Source organism: Scyliorhinus torazame, chromosome 25 (genome assembly GCF_047496885.1).
Source record: "Scyliorhinus torazame isolate Kashiwa2021f chromosome 25, sScyTor2.1, whole genome shotgun sequence".
NCBI classification, from domain to species: Eukaryota; Metazoa; Chordata; class Chondrichthyes; order Carcharhiniformes; family Scyliorhinidae; genus Scyliorhinus; species Scyliorhinus torazame.
Genome location: NC_092731.1, coordinates 21,683,532 through 21,706,164, shown reverse-complemented (window position 1 = coordinate 21,706,164; position 22,633 = coordinate 21,683,532). Strand labels below are relative to the sequence as shown.

General features: G+C 44.7%; 1 protein-coding gene across 1 annotated transcript in view; it reads left to right on the top strand.

Annotated features, from left to right (window-relative positions):
* LOC140402399 (heterogeneous nuclear ribonucleoprotein L-like) overlaps positions 1 to 22,633 on the top strand; it is a 61,396-nt gene that overhangs the window by 5,786 nt on the left and 32,977 nt on the right. Inside the window, exons 2-6 of the mRNA XM_072490152.1 lie at positions 1,882 to 2,003; positions 13,072 to 13,309; positions 15,609 to 15,694; positions 16,509 to 16,605; positions 20,135 to 20,207. Coding sequence (XP_072346253.1) covers positions 1,882 to 2,003; positions 13,072 to 13,309; positions 15,609 to 15,694; positions 16,509 to 16,605; positions 20,135 to 20,207 — 616 coding nt within the window. The remainder of the gene's footprint in view (positions 1 to 1,881; positions 2,004 to 13,071; positions 13,310 to 15,608; positions 15,695 to 16,508; positions 16,606 to 20,134; positions 20,208 to 22,633) is intronic.

Sequence of the window (22,633 nt, the reverse complement as noted above, 5' to 3'; positions counted from 1 at the left end):
CTCTCTCCTTCCCCCATCCTCTCTCTCTCCTTCCCCCATCCTCTCTCTCTCCTTCCCCCCTCTCTCTCTCTCCTTCCCCCCCTCTCTCTCTCTCCTTCCCCCCCTCTCTCTCTCTCCTTCCCCCCCTCTCTCTCTCTCCTTCCCCCCCCTCTCTCTCTCCTTCCCCCCCCTCTCTCTCTCCTTCCCCCCCCCCTCTCTCTCCTTCCCCCCCCTCTCTCTCTCCTTCCCCCCCCCCTCTCTCTCTCCTTCCCCCCCCCCCTCTCTCTCTCCTTCCCCCCCCCCTCTCTCTCTCCTTCCCCCCCCCCTCTCTCTCTCCTTCCCCCCCCCTCTCTCTCCTTCCCCCCCCCCCCTCTCTCTCTCCTTCCCCCCCCTCTCTCTCTCCTTCCCCCCCCCTCTCTCTCTCCTTCCCCCCCCCTCTCTCTCTCCTTCCCCCCCCCCTCTCTCTCTCCTTCCCCCCCCCTCTCTCTCTCCTCCCCCCCCCCTCTCTCTCTCCTTCCCCCCCCTCTCTCTCCTTCCCCCCCCCTCTCTCTCCTTCCCCCCCCTCTCTCTCTCCTTCCCCCCCCTCTCTCTCTCTCCTTCCCCCCCCTCTCTCTCTCTCCTTCCCCCCCCCCTCTCTCTCCTTCCCCCCCCTCTCTCTCCTTCCCCCCTCTCTCTCCTTCCCCCCTCTCTCTCCTTCCCCCCTCTCTCTCCTTCCCCCCCTCTCTCTCCTTCCCCCCCTCTCTCTCCTTCCCCCCCTCTCTCTCCTTCCCCCCCTCTCTCTCCTTCCCCCCCTCTCTCTCCTTCCCCCCCTCTCTCTCCTTCCCCCCCTCTCTCTCCTTCCCCCCCCTCTCTCTCCTTCCCCCCCCTCTCTCTCCTTCCCCCCCTCTCTCTCCTTCCCCCCCTCTCTCTCCTTCCCCCCCCTCTCTCTCCTTCCCCCCTCTCTCTCCTTCCCCCCCTCTCTCTCCTTCCCCCCCTCTCTCTCCTTCCCCCCCCTCTCTCTCCTTCCCCCCCCTCTCTCTCCTTCCCCCCCTCTCTCTCCTTCCCCCCCCCTCTCTCTCCTTCCCCCCCCCTCTCTCTCCTTCCCCCCCCCCTCTCCTCCTCCTCCCCCCCTCTCTCTCCTCCTCCTCCCCCCCTCTCTCTCCTCCTCCTCCCCCCCTCTCTCTCCTCCTCCTCCCCCCCTCTCTCTCCTCCTCCTCCCCCCCTCTCTCTCCTCCTCCTCCCCCCCTCTCTCTCCTCCTCCTCCCCCCCTCTCTCTCCTCCTCCTCCCCCCCTCTCTCTCCTCCTTCTCCCCCCCCCCCCCCCCCAATGTGAGCCAATTCAGCCAGTCCGTGGTTATCTGTGTGGCTACCCCACTGCAATTGTTTTAGCTAAGCCTTTGAAGGGGGCAGCATAGATCATAGAATTTACAGTGCAGAAGGAGGCCATTCAGCCCTTTGCGTCTGCACCGGCTCTTGGAAAGAGCACCCTACTTAAGCCCACACCTCCACCCTATCACCGTAACCCAGCAACCCCATCTAACCGAAGGGAAATTTAGCATGGCCAATCCACCTCACCTGCACATCTTTAGACTGGGAGGAAACCGGAGCACCCGGAGGAAACCCATGCAGACACGGGGAGAATGTGCAGACTCCGCACTGACAGTGACCCAAGCGGGAATCGAACCTGGGACCCTGGCGCTGTGAAGCCATAGTGCTAACCACTATGCTACCGTGCTGCATGACTGTAATCTGTGAGATGTTGCCTTTAATATTGCGATGATTGGCAAAACTGGAAAGGGCTGCATAACCACCGGTTGTAACGAGTGATCAGATTAACCATTTAATTGAAGAGAACATTTTCATTGAGTAACTGGATTACTGTGAAATACTACAATGATGAACTATTGACCCATTTTTGCTTCAGGATGGTGGGATTGATGACCTCAATAAGATTTCGCCTTCCGCAGTGATACATGTCCGTGGGCTGTTGGATGGGGTAGTGGAGGTTGATCTCATGGAGGCTCTGCAGGATTTCGGCAATATCGGGTATGTCAAAAGGACAATGTGAAGTGGAATACTGATCTGATGTAAAATATCTCCTGCTGAGACTTGAAATTCCTGCATCGACAATAGGAAGAACGGGCAGCCTTGATATTATATACAGGTGCTGTTACTTGAAATCTGGCAACTGCTGATTATAGCATTTTCTGAACTTGGAAAGGAACAGAGTGGCTGTTTTTCTCCTTTTTTGAGTGACCTTTCTGCTTAGCTAAGACCAGATATTAGAATTCTCAGCATTATGCTTTTTCTTTAAACGGTTATGGACGAGGTGTTTTCAGAACCTCAAAATGTATCATGGAGTTCAACCAACCTCTCCCTTTAATGTATTTGTTGTTTGGCCTAGCACACGACTTGTTCCCTAGGTGTGGGATTACAATTAGGAACGCGTGGGTTTTTAAACACAAAAGAATGTTTATTCTATGAACTCAACTTAACATCTTAAATAAACATTGGATCTCTTAACACCCCTTACTTCAAAGATAACTCAGAAAATATTGCAACAGTAAATAATTCCGTAAAATGTTCCTTCAAACTTCCAAGAGACTTAACACCTTTAAACAAAATCACATCAGGTTAAAAGCTTTACTATTATGAGTTTAAATCACCCAACTGATCCAGAGACAGTCTTTCATGGCAGAGATCCAGCTCACTGAAAAATACAGACACTCACAAGCTCTTTTCAAACTGCAAAAACAAAACTGTAAAATGGCTGACCTGAGCTCAGCCCCACCTACTCTCTGACATCACTGTCTTCGTAAAGGTACATTGCTTAAACATCCATGTCTTCAAGGTACTCTCACATTACACCTCCCCCCAAGAAAAAAAAAACCATCAACCATAAACCAAGATGGTTTCATTTTTCACTTTTGCACCATCCACTAAGAAATGCACATTGTAAATATACATTTTTATTTAAAGAAAACAACACACTCAAACAGGTATAATAATATAGTCCATTTTTCTTTGTTCTTCTTCCTCCAACCGAAATCCTTTTCGATTGACAGTCTCTTTGAACAAAGTCTCTGAACAATCCATCCATTCCTCTACATCTCGGCATTTCTCTTCAGAATCAGATAATTTAGTTCAATCTGACCACAGGGCCCCTTGCAATTCTCCAATACAGGAGCATTGGTGATCACAGCTTTAAGGCAGTCAAATGCCTGTTGAAAGTCCGCTGTCCATTGAAATTTTTTAGGTTTCTTTAGCAAGTCCATCAGTGGAGTAATCACGCCCACAACTCTCTTGCACAAAGGGTCGATCAAATTCATTCATGCTAAGAGATTGCATTATTTCCCTTCGTCTTGAAGGTATCGGAAACCCCGCAAGTAAAGTGATTTGGGCTTCTCCAAATTCACTTTCGGCTAGGTTCATCACCAAACCCGCCTCCTGAAGTCGACCGAAGAACTCCATACGATGTTTTAAATGTTCTTTCAATGTCTGGAAGTTGGAAATAAAAGCAGATTGTCCACTTTCTCAATGCAATCCTTCAATGGTGGGGCAGGATAAGAGTCCATTCTTGTAACTGCATTCACCTTTCGATAGTCCACACACAACCTTTGGGTACCGTCTGGTTTAGGTACCATCACTATGTGTGAGCTCCATTGGCTGCAACCCACTTCAATTATGCCATTCTTCAGCATACTCTCAATCTCTTTGTTAACCTGTGCCAATTTTAAAGGATTAAGTCTATATGGATGTTGTTTGATAGGAACAGCATTTCCCACATCTGCATCAGATACAGCCATTTTAGTACTTCCCAATTTATCTCTACATACTTGCCCATGTGATATCAATAACTCTTTGAGGTCAGTTCGTTTTTCCTCTGGAAGGTAACTTAACAATTCATCCCAATTTTTAAGAACATCCTCATTTTCCAATTTAATTTGAGGTATGTCAACTTCACAGTCATCTGGATTTGGTTCATCGCTGAGTTAGAATCATTAAAACCTCCTTTTTCTCTCCTTCCCTTTCAAAGTACCTTTTAAGCATATTCACATGACACACTCGGTGAGTCTTCCTTCTATCTGGTGTTTTTACCACATAATTCACCTCACTTAATTTCCTTTCAATCTGATACAGTCCACAAAACCTAGCTTTTAAAGGCTCACCGACCACTGGTAACAACACTAAAACTTTATCTCCACTGGCAAAACTACGAACTTTGGATTTCTTGTCCGCTACCCGTTTCATCACATTTTGTGCAACTTTCAAATGTTGTCTAGCCAATTCACCTGCTCTATTTAATCATTCCCTAAAATTTGACACGTAATCCAATAGTGTAATTTCCGATTTCTCACTCACCAATATTTCCTTAATCAATTTAAGTGGTCCTCTTACCTCATGACCAAAAATTAGTTCAAAATGACTAAATTTGGTAGACTCATTAGGTGCATCCCTAATTGCAAACAATACGAATGGGATTCTTTTATCCCAATCCTCTGGATAATCTTGACAATACGCCCTCAACATTGTCTTTAATGTCTGATGCCACCTTTCTAATGCTCCCTGCGATTCTGGATGGTACGCAGTTGATTTAAATTGTTTCATTCCTAAGCTATCCATAACTTCTTTGAATAACTTTGAAGGAAAATTTGATCCTTGATCCGATTGAATTTCTGTGGGTAGTCCATACCTAGTAAAGAATTTAAGTAACGCCTCCACAATTCTTTTAGCTGAAATATTACGTACTGGAATGGCCTCTGGAAACATAGTAGACGCATCCAATACAGTCAAAAGATATTGATTCCCACTTTTTGTTTTAGGAAGCGGTCCTACACAATCGATTAGGACTCTTGTAAAAGGTTCCTCAAATGCTGGAATGGTATTAAGGGCGCTGGTTTTATCACTGCTTGAGGTTTCCCTATCACTTGACATGTGTGACATGATTGACAAAATTTAACTACATCTTTTATGTAGTCCAGGCCAATAAAAATATTTCTGGATTTTAGCTTGAGTTTTCCTTATTCCCAAATGACCTCCCACTGGTACCTCATGTGCAACTCGCAGCACCTCCTTTCTATACCCTACCGGCAATATTACTTGATGAACTTCTGCCCACTTTTCATCCGCCTGCATATGTACAGGTCTCCATTTTCTCATCAAGACCTAATTTTTACGGTAATAACACTCTGGTATACTCTCAGATTCCTCTTCCGTATATGCTTTCTGATATATCCGTTTTATTTCTACATCTTTCTGTTGTAACTCCGCCAATTTTCCTGAACTAAAAATATCCGCCTCATCCTCCAGCTGTTCTTGTTCTTTTTCAACCATCTGATCAAAAATCGTTTCTGATAATTGCACTTCAACTTCATCTTCACTCTTTGATTTCTCCTCTTGTCTTAACCTGTGACTTTGCGACCTTGTTAATACACAATCCGGTAAAATCCCAGGATATTCGTCCTTCAACACTTCAGTTGACTGATTTTCCATTGGCTTATCAACCACAGCTGGCATCACTCCCACCTGCGATCCAGCTATATCATTACCCAAGATAAACTATCCTGTCCAGGAATACAGTTTATCTGTTACTCCTACTACCACTTCACTATTCACTGGACTTTCCAACCTTACCTTATATAATGGAACGCTACTCCTCTCATCCGGAATTCCACATATCACCACTTTTTCTGGCAACATTCTTCCCAAACTACATAATTCCTCATCTCTTACCATTAAAGATTGACCGGCCCCTGTGTCTCTTAAAATTGTGACTCCTTTACCTGCTCCTCCTGATACACACGAGTAAACTTTGCCCACACAAGTAAATTCTTTAAAGACATCTGGCACCTTCTTAACAATTACTTCTTGAACAGGCTGTACAATCATTTGCACCTCCTTCGCTTCACTGGGCTTTCCTTTACCACTCTAACAAACCCCACTGTCTTATCCTGTTTTACCACATCAGCCTTCCCAGTGCTTTTCTTCAACCACCAACATTGTGACTTTACGTGGCCTAGTTTATTACAGTGAAAACATTTGAAACTTTTCATTTCGTTTCCACCCTCCTGGATTTCTTTTTTAATCTGAGGTACACTCTTTATTGTCTCCCATCAGATCACCTTTACCTTTACCAATAGAGTATTTCTCATGTCCCCAGTTTCTATCCCTCACCGGCTGAAACTGATGTCGGAAACCAATCTTTGATTTATGAATTAATTCATAATCATCTGCCATTTCCACTGCTACTCTTGCAGTTTTAACCCTCTGTTCTTCCACATGAGTTCTCACTACATCAGGAATTGAATTTTTAAACTCCTCCAAAAGTATAATTTCTCTGAGAGCTTCATACGTTTGGTCTATTTTCAAAGCCCTTATCCACCTATCAAAATTACTCCATTTGAGCCTTTCAAACTCCATGTATGTTTGACCAAATTCATTCCTTAAATTTCTAAATCTTTGTAAGCTTCAGGCACCAGCTCATATGCACTTAAGATGGATTTCTTCACCTCCTCATACGTTCCAGATACCTCCTCCGGTAGTGATGCAAACACTTCACTAGCTCTACCTACCAGCTTTGTTTGAATCAGTAACACCCACATGTCCTGTGGCCATTTCATTTGTTTAGCTACCGTCTCAAATGAAATGAAAAAGGCTTCCACTTCCTTCTCGTCAAACCTTGGCAATGCTTGGACATATTTAAATAGATTCCCACCAAGCCTTCGACTATGACGCTCTTTCTCACTATCCTCATCACTATCATCCAACTGTACGTTTCCCTTTACGTCTGCCAATTTTAACTGATTGTCATGTTTCATGGCCATTTTCTGAAGTTCAAACTCCCTCTCTTTATCTTTTTCCCTGATCTGTGTTTCCCTTTTTCTTTTTGTTCTGCTCGGGCTATTCTTTTCTCCTTTCTTCTCTCTTTTTCTTCTTTCTCTTTTTCCCCTCTCACTCTCGTATTCAAGCCTCTTTAATTCTTTCTCATGTTCCATTTGTTTAATTTGCAACTGAATTTTTGCCATTTCCAACGAGTCAAACTCTATCTCAGGCAACTTAAATGCTTACCCACTGCCATAATTAGCTCATCTTTTCACATTTTGTCAGGTAATGTTAACTGCAATGTTTTTGCCAAATCTAACAGTCTGCTTTTCGTTTCTGTCCGTAAAGTATGTGTGACATTCTCCAGCCCCCAAAACTTCTGAGCCTCTGAAAGAGCCATTGTTCACAACACTCTCCCCACTTAAACTAAAATACCACACCAGAAAAGCAACAATCCTTCACTCTTTAAGTTCACAAAAGCCAATCCAATAGATAGACTTTTATCCCCCTCGAGCCCCCAATTGTTATGGGCGAGGCGTTTTCAGAACCCAAAAATGTATCATGGAGTTCAACCAACCTCTCCCTTTAATGTATTTGTTGCTTTTCCTAGCACACTGCTTGTTCCCTAGGTGTGGGATTACAATTATGGACACGTGGTTTTTTTAACACAAAACAATGTTTATTCCATGAACTCAACTTAACATCTTCAATAAACATTGGATCTCTTAACACCCCTTACTTCAAAGATAACTGACAATATTGCAATAAATAATTCCTTAAAATGTTCCTTCAAACTTCCAAGCGACTTAACACCTTTAAACAAAATCACATCAGGTTAAAAGCTTTATTATTATGAGTTTAAATCACCCAAATGATCCAGAGATAGTCTTTCATGGCAGAGATCCAGCTCACTGCAAAACACAGACACTCACAAGCTCTTTTCAAACTGCAAAATGGCTGACCTGAGCTCAGCCCCACCCACTCTCTGACATCACTGTTTTCTTAAAGGTACACTGCTTAAACATCCATGTCTTAAAGGCACTCTCACATGACAAAACCAAATGTTTTATTGAGTTCATCTGAGAACAATACAGCGCAGAAGGAGCCTATTTGGCTCATTGAATTTGCATCTGCTCTTCAAAGAGCAATTGAGTTATTCGCCCTCCCTCACTCTTTTCCCCATATCCCTGCATTTTGTTTCTCCTTTAATACTGAAGATTACACTTTTTAGTGTTGAGCTTGGTCCATTGGGAACACTCTTGCTCTGAGTAAGGAGGTCAGTAGTTCAGCCTCATTCCAGAGACTTGATTGCATACCTGAGACTGACAGTTGTCAGAGAACGCTGCACTGTTGGAGGAGATGCCATCTCACAGGTGAGACATGAAACCAAGGCTCTGTTGACCCCTTGGTTGTTTGCAAATGTTCCATGGCACAATTTGATGAACAGGGGGTTCTTTACAATGTCCAAGCCAGCATTTATACCTCAAACAACATCACTAAAGCAGATTATATAGAACATAGAACAATACAGCGCAGTACAGGCCCTTCGGCCCACGATGTTGCACCGAAACAAAAGCCATCTAACCTACACTATGCCATTATCATCCATATGTTTATCCAATAAACTTTTAAATGCCCTCAATGTTGGCGAGTTCACTACTGTAGCAGGTAGGGCATTCCACGGCCTCACTACTCTTTGCGTAAAGAACCTACCTCTGACCTCTGTCCTATATCTATTACCCCTCAGTTTAAAGTTATGTCCCCTCGTGCCAGCCATATCCATCCGCGGGAGAAGGCTCTCACTGTCCACCCTATCCAACCCCCTGATCATTTTGTATGCCTCTATTAAGTCTCCTCTTAACCTTCTTCTCTCCAACGAAAACAACCTCAAGTCCGTCAGCCTTTCCTCATAAGATTTTCCCTCCATACCAGGCAACATCCTGGTAAATCTCCTCTGCACCCGCTCCAAAGCCTCCACGTCCTTCCTATAATGCGGTGACCAGAACTGTACGCAATACTCCAAATGCGGCCGGACCAGAGTTCTGTACAGCTGCAACATGACCTCCCGACTCCGGAACTCAATCCCTCTACCAATAAAGGCCAACACTCCATAGGCCTTCTTCACAACCCTATCGACCTGGGTGGCAACTTTCAGGGATCTATGTACATGGACACCTAGATCCCTCTGCTCAGCCACACTTTCAAGAACTTTACCATTAGCCAAATATTCCGCATTCCTGTTATTCCTTCCAAAGTGAATCACCTCACACTTCTCTACATTAAACTCCATTTGCCACCTCTCAGCCCAGCTCTGCAGCTTATCTATATCCCTCTGTAACCTGCTACATCCTTCCACACTATCGACAACACCACCGACTTTAGTATCATCTGCAAATTTACTCACCCACCCTTCTGTGCCTTCCTCTAGGTCATTGATAAAAATGACAAACAGCAACGGCCCCAGAACAGATCCTTGTGGTACTCCACTTGTGACTGTACTCCATTCTGAACATTTCCCATCAACCACCACCCTCTGTCTTTCAGCTAGCCAATTTCTGATCCACATCTCTAAATCACCCTTAATCCCCAGCCTCCGTATTTTTTGCAATAGCCTACCGTGGGGAACCTTATCAAACGCTTTGCTGAAATCCATATACACCACATCAACTGCTCTACCCTCGTCTACCTGTTCAGTCACCTTCTCAAAGAACTCAATAAGGTTTGTGAGGCATGACCTACCCTTCACAAAGCCATGCTGACTATCCCTGATCATATCATTCCTATCTAGATGATTATAAATCTTGTCCCTTATAATCCCCTCCAAGACTTTACCCACTACAGACGTGAGGCTCACCGGTCTATAGTTGCCGGGGTTGTCTCTGCTCCCCTTTTTGAACAAAGGGACCACATTTGCTGTCCTCCAGTCCTCTGGCACTATTCCTGTAGCCAATGATGACATAAAAATCAAAGCCAAAGGTCCAGCAATCTCTTCCCTGGCCTCCCATAGAATCCTAGGATAAATCCCATCAGGTCCCGGGGACTTATCTATTTTCAGCCTGTCCAGAATTGCCAACACCTCTTCCCTACGTACCTCAATGCCATCTATTCTATTAGCCTGGGGCTCAGCATTCTCCTCCACAACATTATCTTTTTCCTGAGTGAATACTGACGAAAAATATTCATTTAGTATCTCGCCTATCTCTTCAGACTCCACACACAATTTCCCATCCCTGTCCTTGACTGGTCCTACTCTTTCCCTAGTCATTCGCTTATTCCTGACATACCTATAGAAAGCTTTTGGGTTTTCCTTGATCCTTCCTGCCAAATACTTCTCATGTCCCCTCGTTGCTCGTCTTAGCTCTCTCTTTAGATCCTTCCTCGCTACCTTGTAACTATCCATCGCCCCAACCGAAACTTCACACTTCATCTTCACATAGGCCTCCTTCTTCCTCTTAACAAGAGATTCCACTTCCCTGGTAAACCACGGTTCCCTCGCTCGACGCCTTCCTCCCTGTCTGACCGGTACATACTTATCAAGAACACGCAGTAGCTGATCCTTGAACAAGCCCCACTTATCCAGTGTGCCCAACACTTGCAGCCTACTTCTCCACCTTATCCCCCCCAAGTCACGTCTAATGGCATCATAATTGCCCTTCCCCCAGCTATAACTCTTGCCCTGCGGTGTATACTTATCCCTTTCCATCATTAACGTAAACGTCACCGAATTGTGGTCACTGTCCCCAAAGTGCTCTCCTACCTCCAAATCCAACACCTGGCCTGGTTCATTACCCAAAACCAAATCCAACGTGGCCTCGCCTCTTGTTGGCCTGTCAACATATTGTTTCAGGAAACCCTCCTGCACACACTGTACAAAAAACGACCCATCTATTGTACTCGAACTATATCTTTTCCAGTCAATATTTGGAAAGTTAAAGTCTCCCATAATAACTACCCTGTTACTTTCGCTCATATCTAGAATCATCTTCGCCATCCTTTCCTCTACATCCCTAGAACTATTAGGAGGCCTATAAAAAACTCCCAACAGGGTGACCTCTCCTTTCCTGTTTCTAACTTCAGCCAATACTACCTCGGAAGAAGAGTCCCCATCTAGCATCCTCTCCGCCACCGTAATACTGCTCTTGACTAGCAGCGCCACACCTCCCCCTCTTTTGCCTCCTTCTCTGAGCTTACTAAAACACCTAAACCCCGGAACCTGCAACATCCATTCCTGTCCCTGCTCTATCCATGTCTCCGAAATGGCCACAACATCGAAGTCCCAGGTACCAACCCACGCTGCCAGTTCCCCTACCTTGTTTCGTATACTCCTGGCATTGAAGTAGACACACTTCAAACCACCTACCTGAACGCTGGCCCCCTCCTGCGACGTCAAATCTGTGCTCCTGACCTCTATACTCTCATTCTCCCTTACCCTAAAACTACAATCCAGGTTCCCATGCCCCTGCTGCATTAGTTTAAACCCCCCCAAAGAGCACTAACAAATCTCCCCCCCAGGATATTTGTGCCCCTCAGGTTCAGATGTAGACCATCCTGTCTGTAGAGGTCCCACCTTCCCCAGAAAGAGCCCCAGTTATCCAAAAATCTGAAACCCTCCCGCCTGCACCATCCCTGTAGCCACGTGTTTAAATGCTCTCTCTCCCTATTCCTCATCTCACTATCACGTGGCACGGGCAACAACCCAGAGATAACAACTCTGTTTGTTCTAGTTCTGAGCTTCCATCCTAGCTCCCTGAAAGCCTGCCTGACATCCTTGTCCCCTTTCCTACCTATGTCGTTGGTGCCAATGTGGACCACGACTTGGGGCTGCTCCCCCTCCCCCCTAAGGACCCGGAAAACACGATCCGAGACATATCTAGTAGACATACCGAACAACTAGATTATCTAGTTGTTTATCACAATGCTGTTTATAGGGCCTCCCATGTACACAAACTGGTTGTTTCCCATGATACAATAGTTGATTGTAGCTTTAGGGAGACCCGAGTTCAGGTGGCAGTGGTACTGTCACTGGACTAGTAGACCAGAGACCCAGAGTAATGCTCTAGGGACCCAGGTTCAAATCCCACCACTGCAGATAGTGACATTTGAATTCAATAAAAGTCTAATGATGACATGCAGCCATTGTCGATGATCGTAAAAACCCACCTGGTTCACGCATATCCTTTAGGGAAGGAAATCTGCTGTCCTTATCTGGTCTACATGTGTCTCCAGACCCATAGCAATGTGGTTGACTCTTAACTGCCCCTTCAAGGGTAAATAGGGATGGGCAATAAATGCTGGCACAACCTGCAACACCCACGTCCATGAACAAATTTTTAAAAAAAAAGATGCTTTTATAGATGCAAATTTTCTTCTTTAGGCTACTGAAGACTTACATTATGCATTACAATACTGAATGCCAAATTAAAATTAGATGACATAGTTAGGATCAAAGCATCCTGTTTAACTCAGAATGGTAACTAGATAGAATTTTATGACAAATGCTTCTGAAGGAGGTTTTATTGTATCTCGCTTATTTAGGTGCCTTCATCACTGTATGACTGCTTGATGGCACAGTAAACATCAATTATTTGCGACCCCCTCTATCGCAATTTTGTTTACTCGCACAAATGTGTGTTTGCTTTGAACTGAGTTTCATGGTCCCAAAACTCTCTCATCTACGGTTTAGAATACTGTTCCCATGTTAATGTCATGTGGTGACTGCGTGTGGCGATACTATGCATGCTCAAGTTCACCGTTCACAATTTCGCGCAAAGCGGGAACGGAACCCCGCAAACGGCAGGAGTTTGCTTTACTCCTGTGCAAAAAAAATTTACATTGGTTTGATGCGTAAAGATGATGCTTGCACATTTCAGGGCGATGTTTAGCATCGGGACTTGATGCAGTGAGTTACCATAATGTCGATTCATCTTTGATCAATTTTGATTGCGATGAATATTACGCTAAATGCTGGGGCTTAACTGAGCCTAGGTTTCTCAACCCAGTTCCTAGTGAGTGGCAGCTAGCAATTAAAACATTTTAAGAGGATAAATGCTTGCTAAGGGAAATGGGAATGTTGGAGGATCAAGTAGATGGTTGGTGTCAGTGTCAGTTCACGTGCTCAGTACGGCATCGAATGAAAGCTAGTGCTTGAATAATTGGACAGGTTTTATTCCCTCAGTGATTGCTTACTTCGGATGCAGATTGGTGAGCTAACCTCATGCTCCACAAAGACAACCTAAATGTTTTTAAAGTTTCCAGAATCCAGCTGTTAAAAACCCTTGTGCTTGGTTTGCAGTTGCGTGATGCTGATGCCGAGGAGAAAGCAAGCATTGGTGGAGTTTGAGGATATCGATGGTGCGTGTAGCTGCGTGAACTATGCAGCGGATAACCCGATCTATGTTGCTGGACAGCTGGCCTACGTTTGTTTTTCCACAAGCCAGAAAATTGCCAGACCAGATGAAGATGATGACGACTCTAAGAGCAATAATGTCCTGTTGATCAATGTTGGCAACTCCATCTATCCCATCAATACAGTAAGTTTAGCAGACGCTAATAATGAGCTCTTATGATGAGCACTCCCAACATAGTGCTTTTGCGTAGCTTTCCAACAAGTGTTTGAACGTAAAGAAAATGACCTAAGGTGCTTCACTGGAGCATTATAAAACTAAACACTGAGCCAATAAAGGAGATTATTAGGTCAGATGGTGGAGCAATTATTTTTTTATAATCTAATTTATAACTTGGGGGACGCAAGGTCAGAATTAGAGAGTGCGGGTATCTGAAGGATTGTCGGGCTGGAAGGTACAGATATAGGGAGGGGCAAAACCATTGGATGGATTTGAAAACTGAACAAGCACGGGTGAAAGCGGAGAAGGTTTGTTGCAAGTTAAATGTACAAAAGGTAAGATGTAAGAGCTTGGCCGGGGCTTATTTTTTACTCGTTCGTGGGATGTGGGCATAGCTGATGAGGCCAGCAATTATTGTTCATCCCTAATTACCCACAAGGTCGTGCTGAGCTGCCATCGTGAACCGCTGCAGTCCCATGTGTTGTAGGAATGCCCGCAGTGCTGTTAGGAACGGACTTCCGGGATTTTGACCCAGCGACAGGGAAGGAACAGCGATTATAATTCCATGTCAGGATGGTGTGTGGTTTGCAGGGGAAGTTAGTTGGAAGTGACGCTGTTTCCATGCATCTGCTGCTCTTGTCCTAGATGGTCGAGGTTGTGGGTTTGGACGGTGCTGTCGAACAGTGTGTTGGAATTGTCAACAAGTAATGGCGGCTTCAGTGAGGGTCTCAGCAGCAGATTAACGAGACATGCAAAGTTGGACAATGTTACGTAGGTGTGGATGGACGGCCTTAGAGATGTGAAGTCAGATGCTCATTTCTGGATAAAATGTAACACCAAGTTTGGGAGCAGACTTGTTAATCTCAGGCTGTTGCCAATGAGAGAGGTGGAAGCAGTAGCTGGGGAGCAGAGTTTGGAACTGATAACCAAACAATGAACATAGAACATACAGTGCAGAAGGAGGCCATTCGGCCCATCGAGTCTGCACCGACCCACTTAAGCCCTCACTTCCACACTATCCTCGTAACCCAATAACCCCATCTAGCCTTTTTGGTCACTAAGGGCAATTTATCACGGCCAATCCACCCAACATGCACATCTTTGGACTGTGGGAGGAAACCGGAGCACCCGAAAGAAACCCATGCAGACACTGGGAGAAACTGCAGACTCCGTGCTGACAGTGACCCAGTGGGGAATCGAAGCTGGGACCCTGGCGCTGTGAAGCCACAGTGTTAGCCACTTGTGCACACGTGCTGCCCACAAATGGATTCAGTTTTCCAAATATTTACTTGGATGAGTAGAAATCTCCTCCAGTACTGGACATTGGATAAGCAGCTAACTTGGCAAAATGATGCTCTGGTTACAATTAGATAATTAAGAATGGATCCAATTAAGAGCAGTTCCACCCAGTTGGACAACAATGGAGAGGCATTGGAGGCAGATGGATTGAGAGGCGATAACATATTCAATGATTTTTGGTCTTTCCAAAGAATAAAGCTGAACAAGTAATGTCCCAGTTGGCCTTCTTTCCCTACCCCATTGCTGCTGATGCTACCCTGCTTTACGCCCCAGAATCTTGGTGCCACAGCTCCCAGTAAACTGGAATAATATGAGCAATAATGTTAGGCAAAACTTTACATTTGTCCCCGAAGACTCCCAAGGTAGGTGCCTATGAGGCTGATAAACCTTTTAAAGCTCTGGCCAGGCTACAGCAAGGGGATTGTTGGAAGTAATTTATATCACTCGCTTTAGGAAGGATGTGGAACTCCTTGAGGGTGCAGTGGAGATTTACCAGTTTGCTTCCAGGGAGTTGATAATTTTAGCTATTGCATTATGTTGGCAAAACTGATTCTCCTTGGAGCAAAGGAGATTACGGAGAGACTCGATAGAGGTGTGCAAGGCTTGATACAATAGACAAGACAAAAAGAGTTTTATTAGCTGACGATCAATGATTTCAAAAGAAAATTGGATCAGCGCTTGAAGCAAATAAACATGTGCGGCTACAGGGTCAGAGCAGGTGAATGGGACTTAATGGAATACGCAAGAGAGCCGGCGTGGACTTCATGGACCACATGGCCTCTTGTGCCGTAAATGACTGACCCTGTCCTGTTATAATTGCCGCCTTTTTATTTTCAACCTCAGCTCGCTAATTGTAGTGGTTTGTTTATTTGTCTGTTTTCTGGGAAGTGAGAACTGCTTTAATTGCAGCCCTGTGAAAACTGAAAATGGTACAGCGCGTTTTAAACATTCACCCCTTGTTTTTCAGGATGTTCTGTACACAATTTGCAACCCATGTGGGCCTGTTCAAAGGATTGTGATCTTCAGAAAGAATGGAATTCAAGCAATGGTGGAATATCCTTTAAATTCGGCTTTGAAGCAGAATGTTCGGGGGTGGGGGGAGAATAGAAATAGGTAGACTAGCTGCAAATGTAAAAAACGGATTGTAAAAGCGTTTACAAGTACATGAAAAGAGTGACTAAAGTAAGTGCTGGTCCCTTAGAGGCAAAGACAGGAAGAATTTTCATAGATGCGGAGATGGCAGACATGTTAAACAAATATCATGCGACTATCTTTACAGTAACAGACAAATTTACCGATCGGAGCCGGAGGTTAACCCAGGGGCTGATGTGTGAGGAACCTAAACTAATTCATCAGCAGAAAAAGCAGCGTAAGCGATTAAAAGCCAACAAATCCCAAGACTTCATGGTCACGTCCTAGGATTCTAGGGTTGGTGGATGCACTGGTTAATTATTTTCCAAAGTTCCCTAGATTCTCGAATAATCCCAGAGGGTAGAGTTGGTGAATACAACACCGCCTTTCAAGAAGAGAGGGATAGACAAAAAACCCAGGGGGCTACAGGCCAGTTGCCCTGATAGTAATCTTTTGAGAAAATGCTAGAACCTATTATCAAGGAGTTGCAACAATGCGCTTGGTATGCCAGAAAAGGAGCTCAGACGCTGAGACCAGTTGTTTGCTCCCGTTGCACCAGTATTGACCTGGAACACAGCAGGAATTTCAGCATCTGCTTGGGACACTCTTATGGTGCATTTACCCACAAAACCATGGAGGGGAGCTGTTGAGCTTCTGAGTTATGGCTGAAAATGTTAATTGTGTCACTTTTTTGTTGTTGAATGTATACGTGTGTATTTTCCTTCATTCACCATACGTTTGACACTGTTCAAAGTGCGCAGAAGGCTAAAGCATCTCTCAATGGTGCTGATATTTATTCTGGATGTTGCACTTTGAAAATAGAATATGCGAAGGTACGTGTATATGGTAGAATACAGCCTGCGTACGCGAAAAGATTGCGTTGGGTAAACCGCATTAGAGCCTTCAAGTGCTTGGTTTATTCTAATTGCTGTGGATTACTGGAATCTGTTCTGTTATTGAACTGCTTCCTCCATGTCCCCATTCGTTCATTTTCCCTTACTCCTCCACTTCTTTCCTGAAGCTGGTGAGTCCTTGGATCTGGTTTTAAGGGCAAGTCTCCAACTGCTTTCCCCAAATGGATATTCTGTAGGGCATGTCGCAGCTACTTGAACTTTATCCTGCCCTCTGGCACATGCTTTCCAACAGGTTGATGTACAATGCCAATGAACAGCATGTTGCCTGTTTTTAAACTCTGTACTGAGGCCAACTGCAGTGCCAGTTTTTATTCTTTGGGGCGTGGATGTCGTTGACAGGGTCAGCATTTGTTGTCCAATCCTAATTGCCCTTGAATTGAGTCGCTTGCTCGGCCATTTAAGAATTAAGAGTCGGTCGCCTTGCTGAGAATCAAGAGTCACATATAGGCCAGACCAGGTAAGAATGGCAGATTTCCAGGAGGGGGAACATCACGCGGCGCAGTGGTTAGCACTGGGTTTACAGCGCTGAGGACCTGGGATCGATCCCGGCTTTGGTCACTGTATGGAGTTTGCACATTCTCCCCATGTCTGCGTGGGTTCCACCCCCACAAACCCAAAGATGTGCAGGTTAGGTGAATTGGCCATGCTAAATTGCCCCTTAATTGGAAAAAAATAATTGGATACTCTAAATTTATACTTGGGTTGATGATTACTGTGATTGCTAATTGGGCTGATTGCTAGTCCAGTGACTTTACCACTGTGCCACCATCTCACCAGTTTCTGTTTCAAAACAATCTACGAATTCAGCACATACCAGAAATTGGTTCTGGGACTTTATGGCTGTGTAGTATGGTACTGTTCTGTGCTTTTACCGCAGATATTGGTATGTTAGATTAACCTCTGTTCTGGGGTTACCTGTTTCGGTGGCTAATTCATTTGGTAGGCTGAAATGGTAATTAATCTCAACTCTGGATGGCAGCAGCCCTGTTCAATGAGTTGCATAGCTAATTGTGTGGATTAAATTCTTGGGCAATTGGTGATCTCTCAATTGACTAATTTTCTTTGTGCCCCTAATAAGACACTTTACAAAATATTTTGAAAAATAAATTTAGAGTACCCAATTCACTTTTTCCAATTAAGGGGCAATCTCACTCGTGCCTGACACTGTGTTGCTCCTCACCCCCTCCGGGGGACTCCTGGAATCCGACACATCATAATTGAAGGTTCTTTTGTTTTTCTGCCTCTGTGTAGATAGTTCAAGCAGTGCCCTATTTGGCCCCCCTTCACCAGCACTCCGATTACCCCCCCCCCCCCCCCACACACAACCACCACCACCCTCCTTTCCTCTCTCTCCCCGCCACCCCGTCCTTTCCCATCTGTTGATACAGATGCCAGGGTATCTGGTCTCTCCAGCACAAAGTTTAGTGCTTGTACCATTTATTTTTTGTAGAAATGTGTTGTGAACTGTTTTAATAATCAAGAGTACCCTCCCCTCCCCTCCCTGTACATTGGTACTGAGGGGAGGGTACCCTGTTTCTCCAACACAAAATTAGTGTTTGTACCGTTTGGCCTTGTATATATTTTTTACTGCTTTAATAAAAAGATATGGCCAATCCACCTGACCTGCACATTTTTGGGTTGTGGGGGTGAAATCCACGCAAACACGGGCAGAACGTGCAAACTCCACACAGACAGTGACCCAGAGCCGGGATCGAACCTGGGACCTCAGTGCCGTGAGGCAGCAGTGCTAACCACTGCGCCACCTTGCTGCCCCCACTTTACAAAATATTATACGGTTATCACCGCCCCACATGTTGCTCAGGGCGGTGTTCATGCCCAACCATGTTTGGCTGCTTCATCAATGACGTTCCCTCCAGCATAAGATCAGAAGTGGGTCTGTTTGCTGATTGTTGCAATGTTTAATGCCATTCGCAATTTCTTGTATACTTGAGAAGTTTGTGCCCACATAGGGCAAGAAGGGTTGTCCAAAAAGAGAATCTAATCATCTCCCCATGTCATTCAGTGGCATTACCATTGCTGCATTCCCCCATCTTCAACATCCTTGGGGTTACTGTTGCGCATAACTTTTTAAAAACATAAATTGAGTATTCAATTTTTTTTCTTTCAATTAAGGGAACACTTAGCGTGGTCAATCCACCTAGCCTGTACATCTTTTGGGTGAGACCCACGGAGAATGTGCAAATTCCACACTGACGGGCCAGGGTGCTAAATTGCCTCTTAATTGGGAAAATTAAAATATATATATTATATTTCTTACAAATACACTTCAGAGACTGGGAATTCAGCAGTGAGTAACTCAGCTCCTGGCTCTCAAAAGCCAGACTGCCAGTTAGGAGGATGATGGAACATTTTCCTGTTTCCTGGATGTGTTCAACTCCCAACAATATGTAAGAAGCCAACATCATCCAAGATACAGCAACCTGCTTGATCGGGAACTAGCAACGAGCCCTATTAGTAATCACCGTAATCATCAACCCAGACTAATGCTCTGGGGTCACAGGTTCAAATCCCACCATGGCAGCTAGCTGGTGGAATTTAAATTGGATGAATGAAAAGAATCATAGAATCCCGACAGTGCAGAAAGAGGCCATTTGGCCCATCAAATCTGTGCCGACCCTCTGAAAGAGCATTCTAACCGAGGCAAACTCCCTGGTCCTAGCCCCATAACCCTAACCTAACCTGCCCATTTCTGGACAGTGGGAGGAAACTGGAGCACATGAGGAAACAGGGAGAACATGCAAACTCCACACAGTCACCCTAGCCCGGAATTGAACGCGGGTCTCTGGCGCTGTGAGGCAGCAGTGCTAACAAGCTAGTATCAGTAATGGTGGCTATCAATGATCATTATTGGCAAGATACTTGCATTTCAAACATGACTTTTAAAAAAAAATCTTGTTTTACTAAAGTAAAATTCACCTGGTTTGGTCTCATTGAATTCACTAAAAACTGGAAACGGGTATGTAAATCTAATAGCTCGAATTTTGCTCGGAGTTGCTTTCTTTTTTTTAAATATAAAATTTAGAGTACCCAATTAATTGGAAAAAATTAAGGGGCAATTTAGCGTGGCCAATCCACCTAGCCAGCACATCTTTGGGTTGTGGGTGCTAAACCCATGAAGCACTGGCCGAATGTGCAAACTCCACACGGACAGTGGCCCAGAGCCGGGATCAAACCTGGGACCCCGATGCCGTGATGCAGTAGTGTTAACCACTGTGCCACCGTGCTGCCCTAAGAGTTGCTTCCTAAGGGAACTGTATTGCGCTTGTACCTCCCTGCTGGAACCACTCTTATGAGGGGTGTTGATTTCATTACCATTTCATAAATGTAACCATTTTGCGAAATTGATCAGGAGCAGATTTCTGCTATTTTAGAGCCACCTTCTACAAATTAGATTTGTTAGTCCAGACAATTCTATTTTCTGTTGCAGCCGACTCGTTTGAATGTCTTTAAGAATGATGGTGACACCTGGGATTACGTAAACCCTAACCCTGGTAGACCAGGTAAGGTCATAATTAGTCTCATTGCTTTTCTCTCTTGTATACTTGCTGTTGCTTTCTGCTTTTATTCAGTTTTATTTCTTGTTTGCAAACATGTGCCAGAACCTCTGACCTTCAGCCACACTTAATTGGCAGGCTGTGCTAAAAATACCGTGCGCAGTGTCTTTGTATATGTGGAATGCAGGATTGCAAGCATCTGAAGTAGGCTTGGTCCAATAAAATGGCAAACCTGAGATTTTTGAGCAAGGTTTTCGGTTGACTTTTTGTAACTTTGTCACCTTAGTTCCTCACTTTAAGACAGCCTTCTGTTTTGCTAAGGTTGAGGTGACTTTGTGGTTGTCTCCCATTCCTGATGGTCAGATGAAGAGAGGTCTGTCCTTGATAAACCTCTCACCCTTGTGTTAAAATCTCTTCTTCACCTCGCTTTAAAAATCTGCTACACACCTATACGAGGTCTGCACTCCACTGATTTTGGCCTCTTGTGCTTCTTCCATCTCCTTCATCCCACTTTTGGATGCCCTGCCTTCGTAGCTCTGAAATTCCTTCCATAAATCCCTAAGTCTTGCATAGGAACCCTTTCTGGCTCAGTCTTTTGTTCCTTTCAACATCTGTTCCTTGGTGTGCTGTGAATGTCTATCTGAGTATTTGTGAATTGCCTCAGGACCGCGTTTTTTACATTTGAGGCACAAAAGTGTCACACCAGGGTTAAATTTGACTGAGAAGCTGAATGCAGGAAGGAAAAAATTCTCTTCTCTGTCCCTTTCCTTTCTGCGGGCATCGACTCGTGTGTTTCCAGGACGTTTTGGTGTCATTTTGAAGCGACCCTTTCTTGGTGTGTATTTGTGGCTATGACGCGCTAGCTGAGCTGGTTCCATTTCTTCTTGCATAACTTGGCTTCGATAATTGGGCAGCACGGAAGCACAGTGGTTAGCACAGCTGCTTCACAGCTCCTGGGTCTCTGGTTCGATTCCCGGCTTGGTTCACTCTGTGCAGAGTCTGCACGTTCTCCCCGTGCATGTGTGGGTTTCCTCCGGGTGCTCTGGTTTCCTCCACAGTCCAAAGATGTGCAGGTTAGGTGGGGTGGGATTTGAACCCAAAACCGTCTGAATGAGGAGAGCACTGCAAACTGAGCCACAGGTGATAGTTTTGTGTACAAGTGTTTCCTAATTTCATCCTGAAAGACCTGGCTACATTTTTTTTTCCCGACAGTGGCCACAGACCTGGATCTCCTCCCAGCTAAAATACTTCCTCTGCCTGCTCTTTCCCCATAACTATCTAAATTCCAGGGAGTACAATCCTAGTTTGTGTGCGCTCCCTTCTTAATTCTTTTTCCTGAGACAGCAGGAAGAGCCTGACTGATTGCCGTACTTCATTATCGTCAGTCCTGGAGTAGAATACTATAATTTAGATTCATTCTGTTTAGTTGCAGTATTCAAATGAGTAGCAAGCAATGCCGCATCTTTGTTCCACATGCACAATCAATTCAATTGTTCTGTGGCCCTGTTTTGAAGTTTAATATCTAATTGCTAATGCATCAACCTGGGCCCTAAAGTCATTAATAGTGGTTGGAGGTCAAAGGTTACACCTTGAATCTGCACTCAGCTAAGCTTCCAGCACCCTGGTTTAAGAGTAATAGTGGTGGTCTGTTCAATGTTGGGAATGGAGTTACCCAATCTTGCCACATTTAGGGTACTTAGTTTAGGATTGGTGTGAGCAAGGTGATAACATTGCTAACATTCGTGCACTCCCCATAACTGCAATTTAAGTCTCCTTTCAACTTTTTGTGCATAAATATACTTGTCCTCATCTATTCACAGCAATCTTCTGCTACATATATCTGTAAACCGGGTTCCAAGTGAATTTAATGAAGTTATACTGACATAGACTTTAAGGTACTTGTATAGCATTTAAAGTGGTGCACCCAGCAATGAACCATATGTTAATACATTGCTGTCACCCAATTGTACACAAACCATTATACTTTGATATTGTACTGAAAGGCTTGTTGCGTGACACTTTATTCATAACTTCCATGTTCCTCTAGTCTCTACAGCTACCAGTGAGACTTGCAACCACCAGTGCTTCATACTAATGTGCAGTGTGAAATATTCAGTAAACAAAACCCAAATTCGGCCAGGCCGACTTTTGGTGGGTGCTTGTCCATGTTTCAATGGATTGTACAAACATTTCACGCTTGTTATTGGCTCAACTGATGACCTTTGTTACAACGCTGCAGGATGCTGCTATTGAAGGGTGGGATGGTGGTAAAATAGATGCCGACTGACCACCGAGTCGGTCTGGTTTACATTCTACAATGAAGTGCCTTGTGCCCTGCAATTCTAGCGCATGTTAATTAATACACCTCACTGGGCTCATGCTTCTGACAATCTTGAAGCAAGTCAATACCTGTGATGAAGTTGCGAACTCAT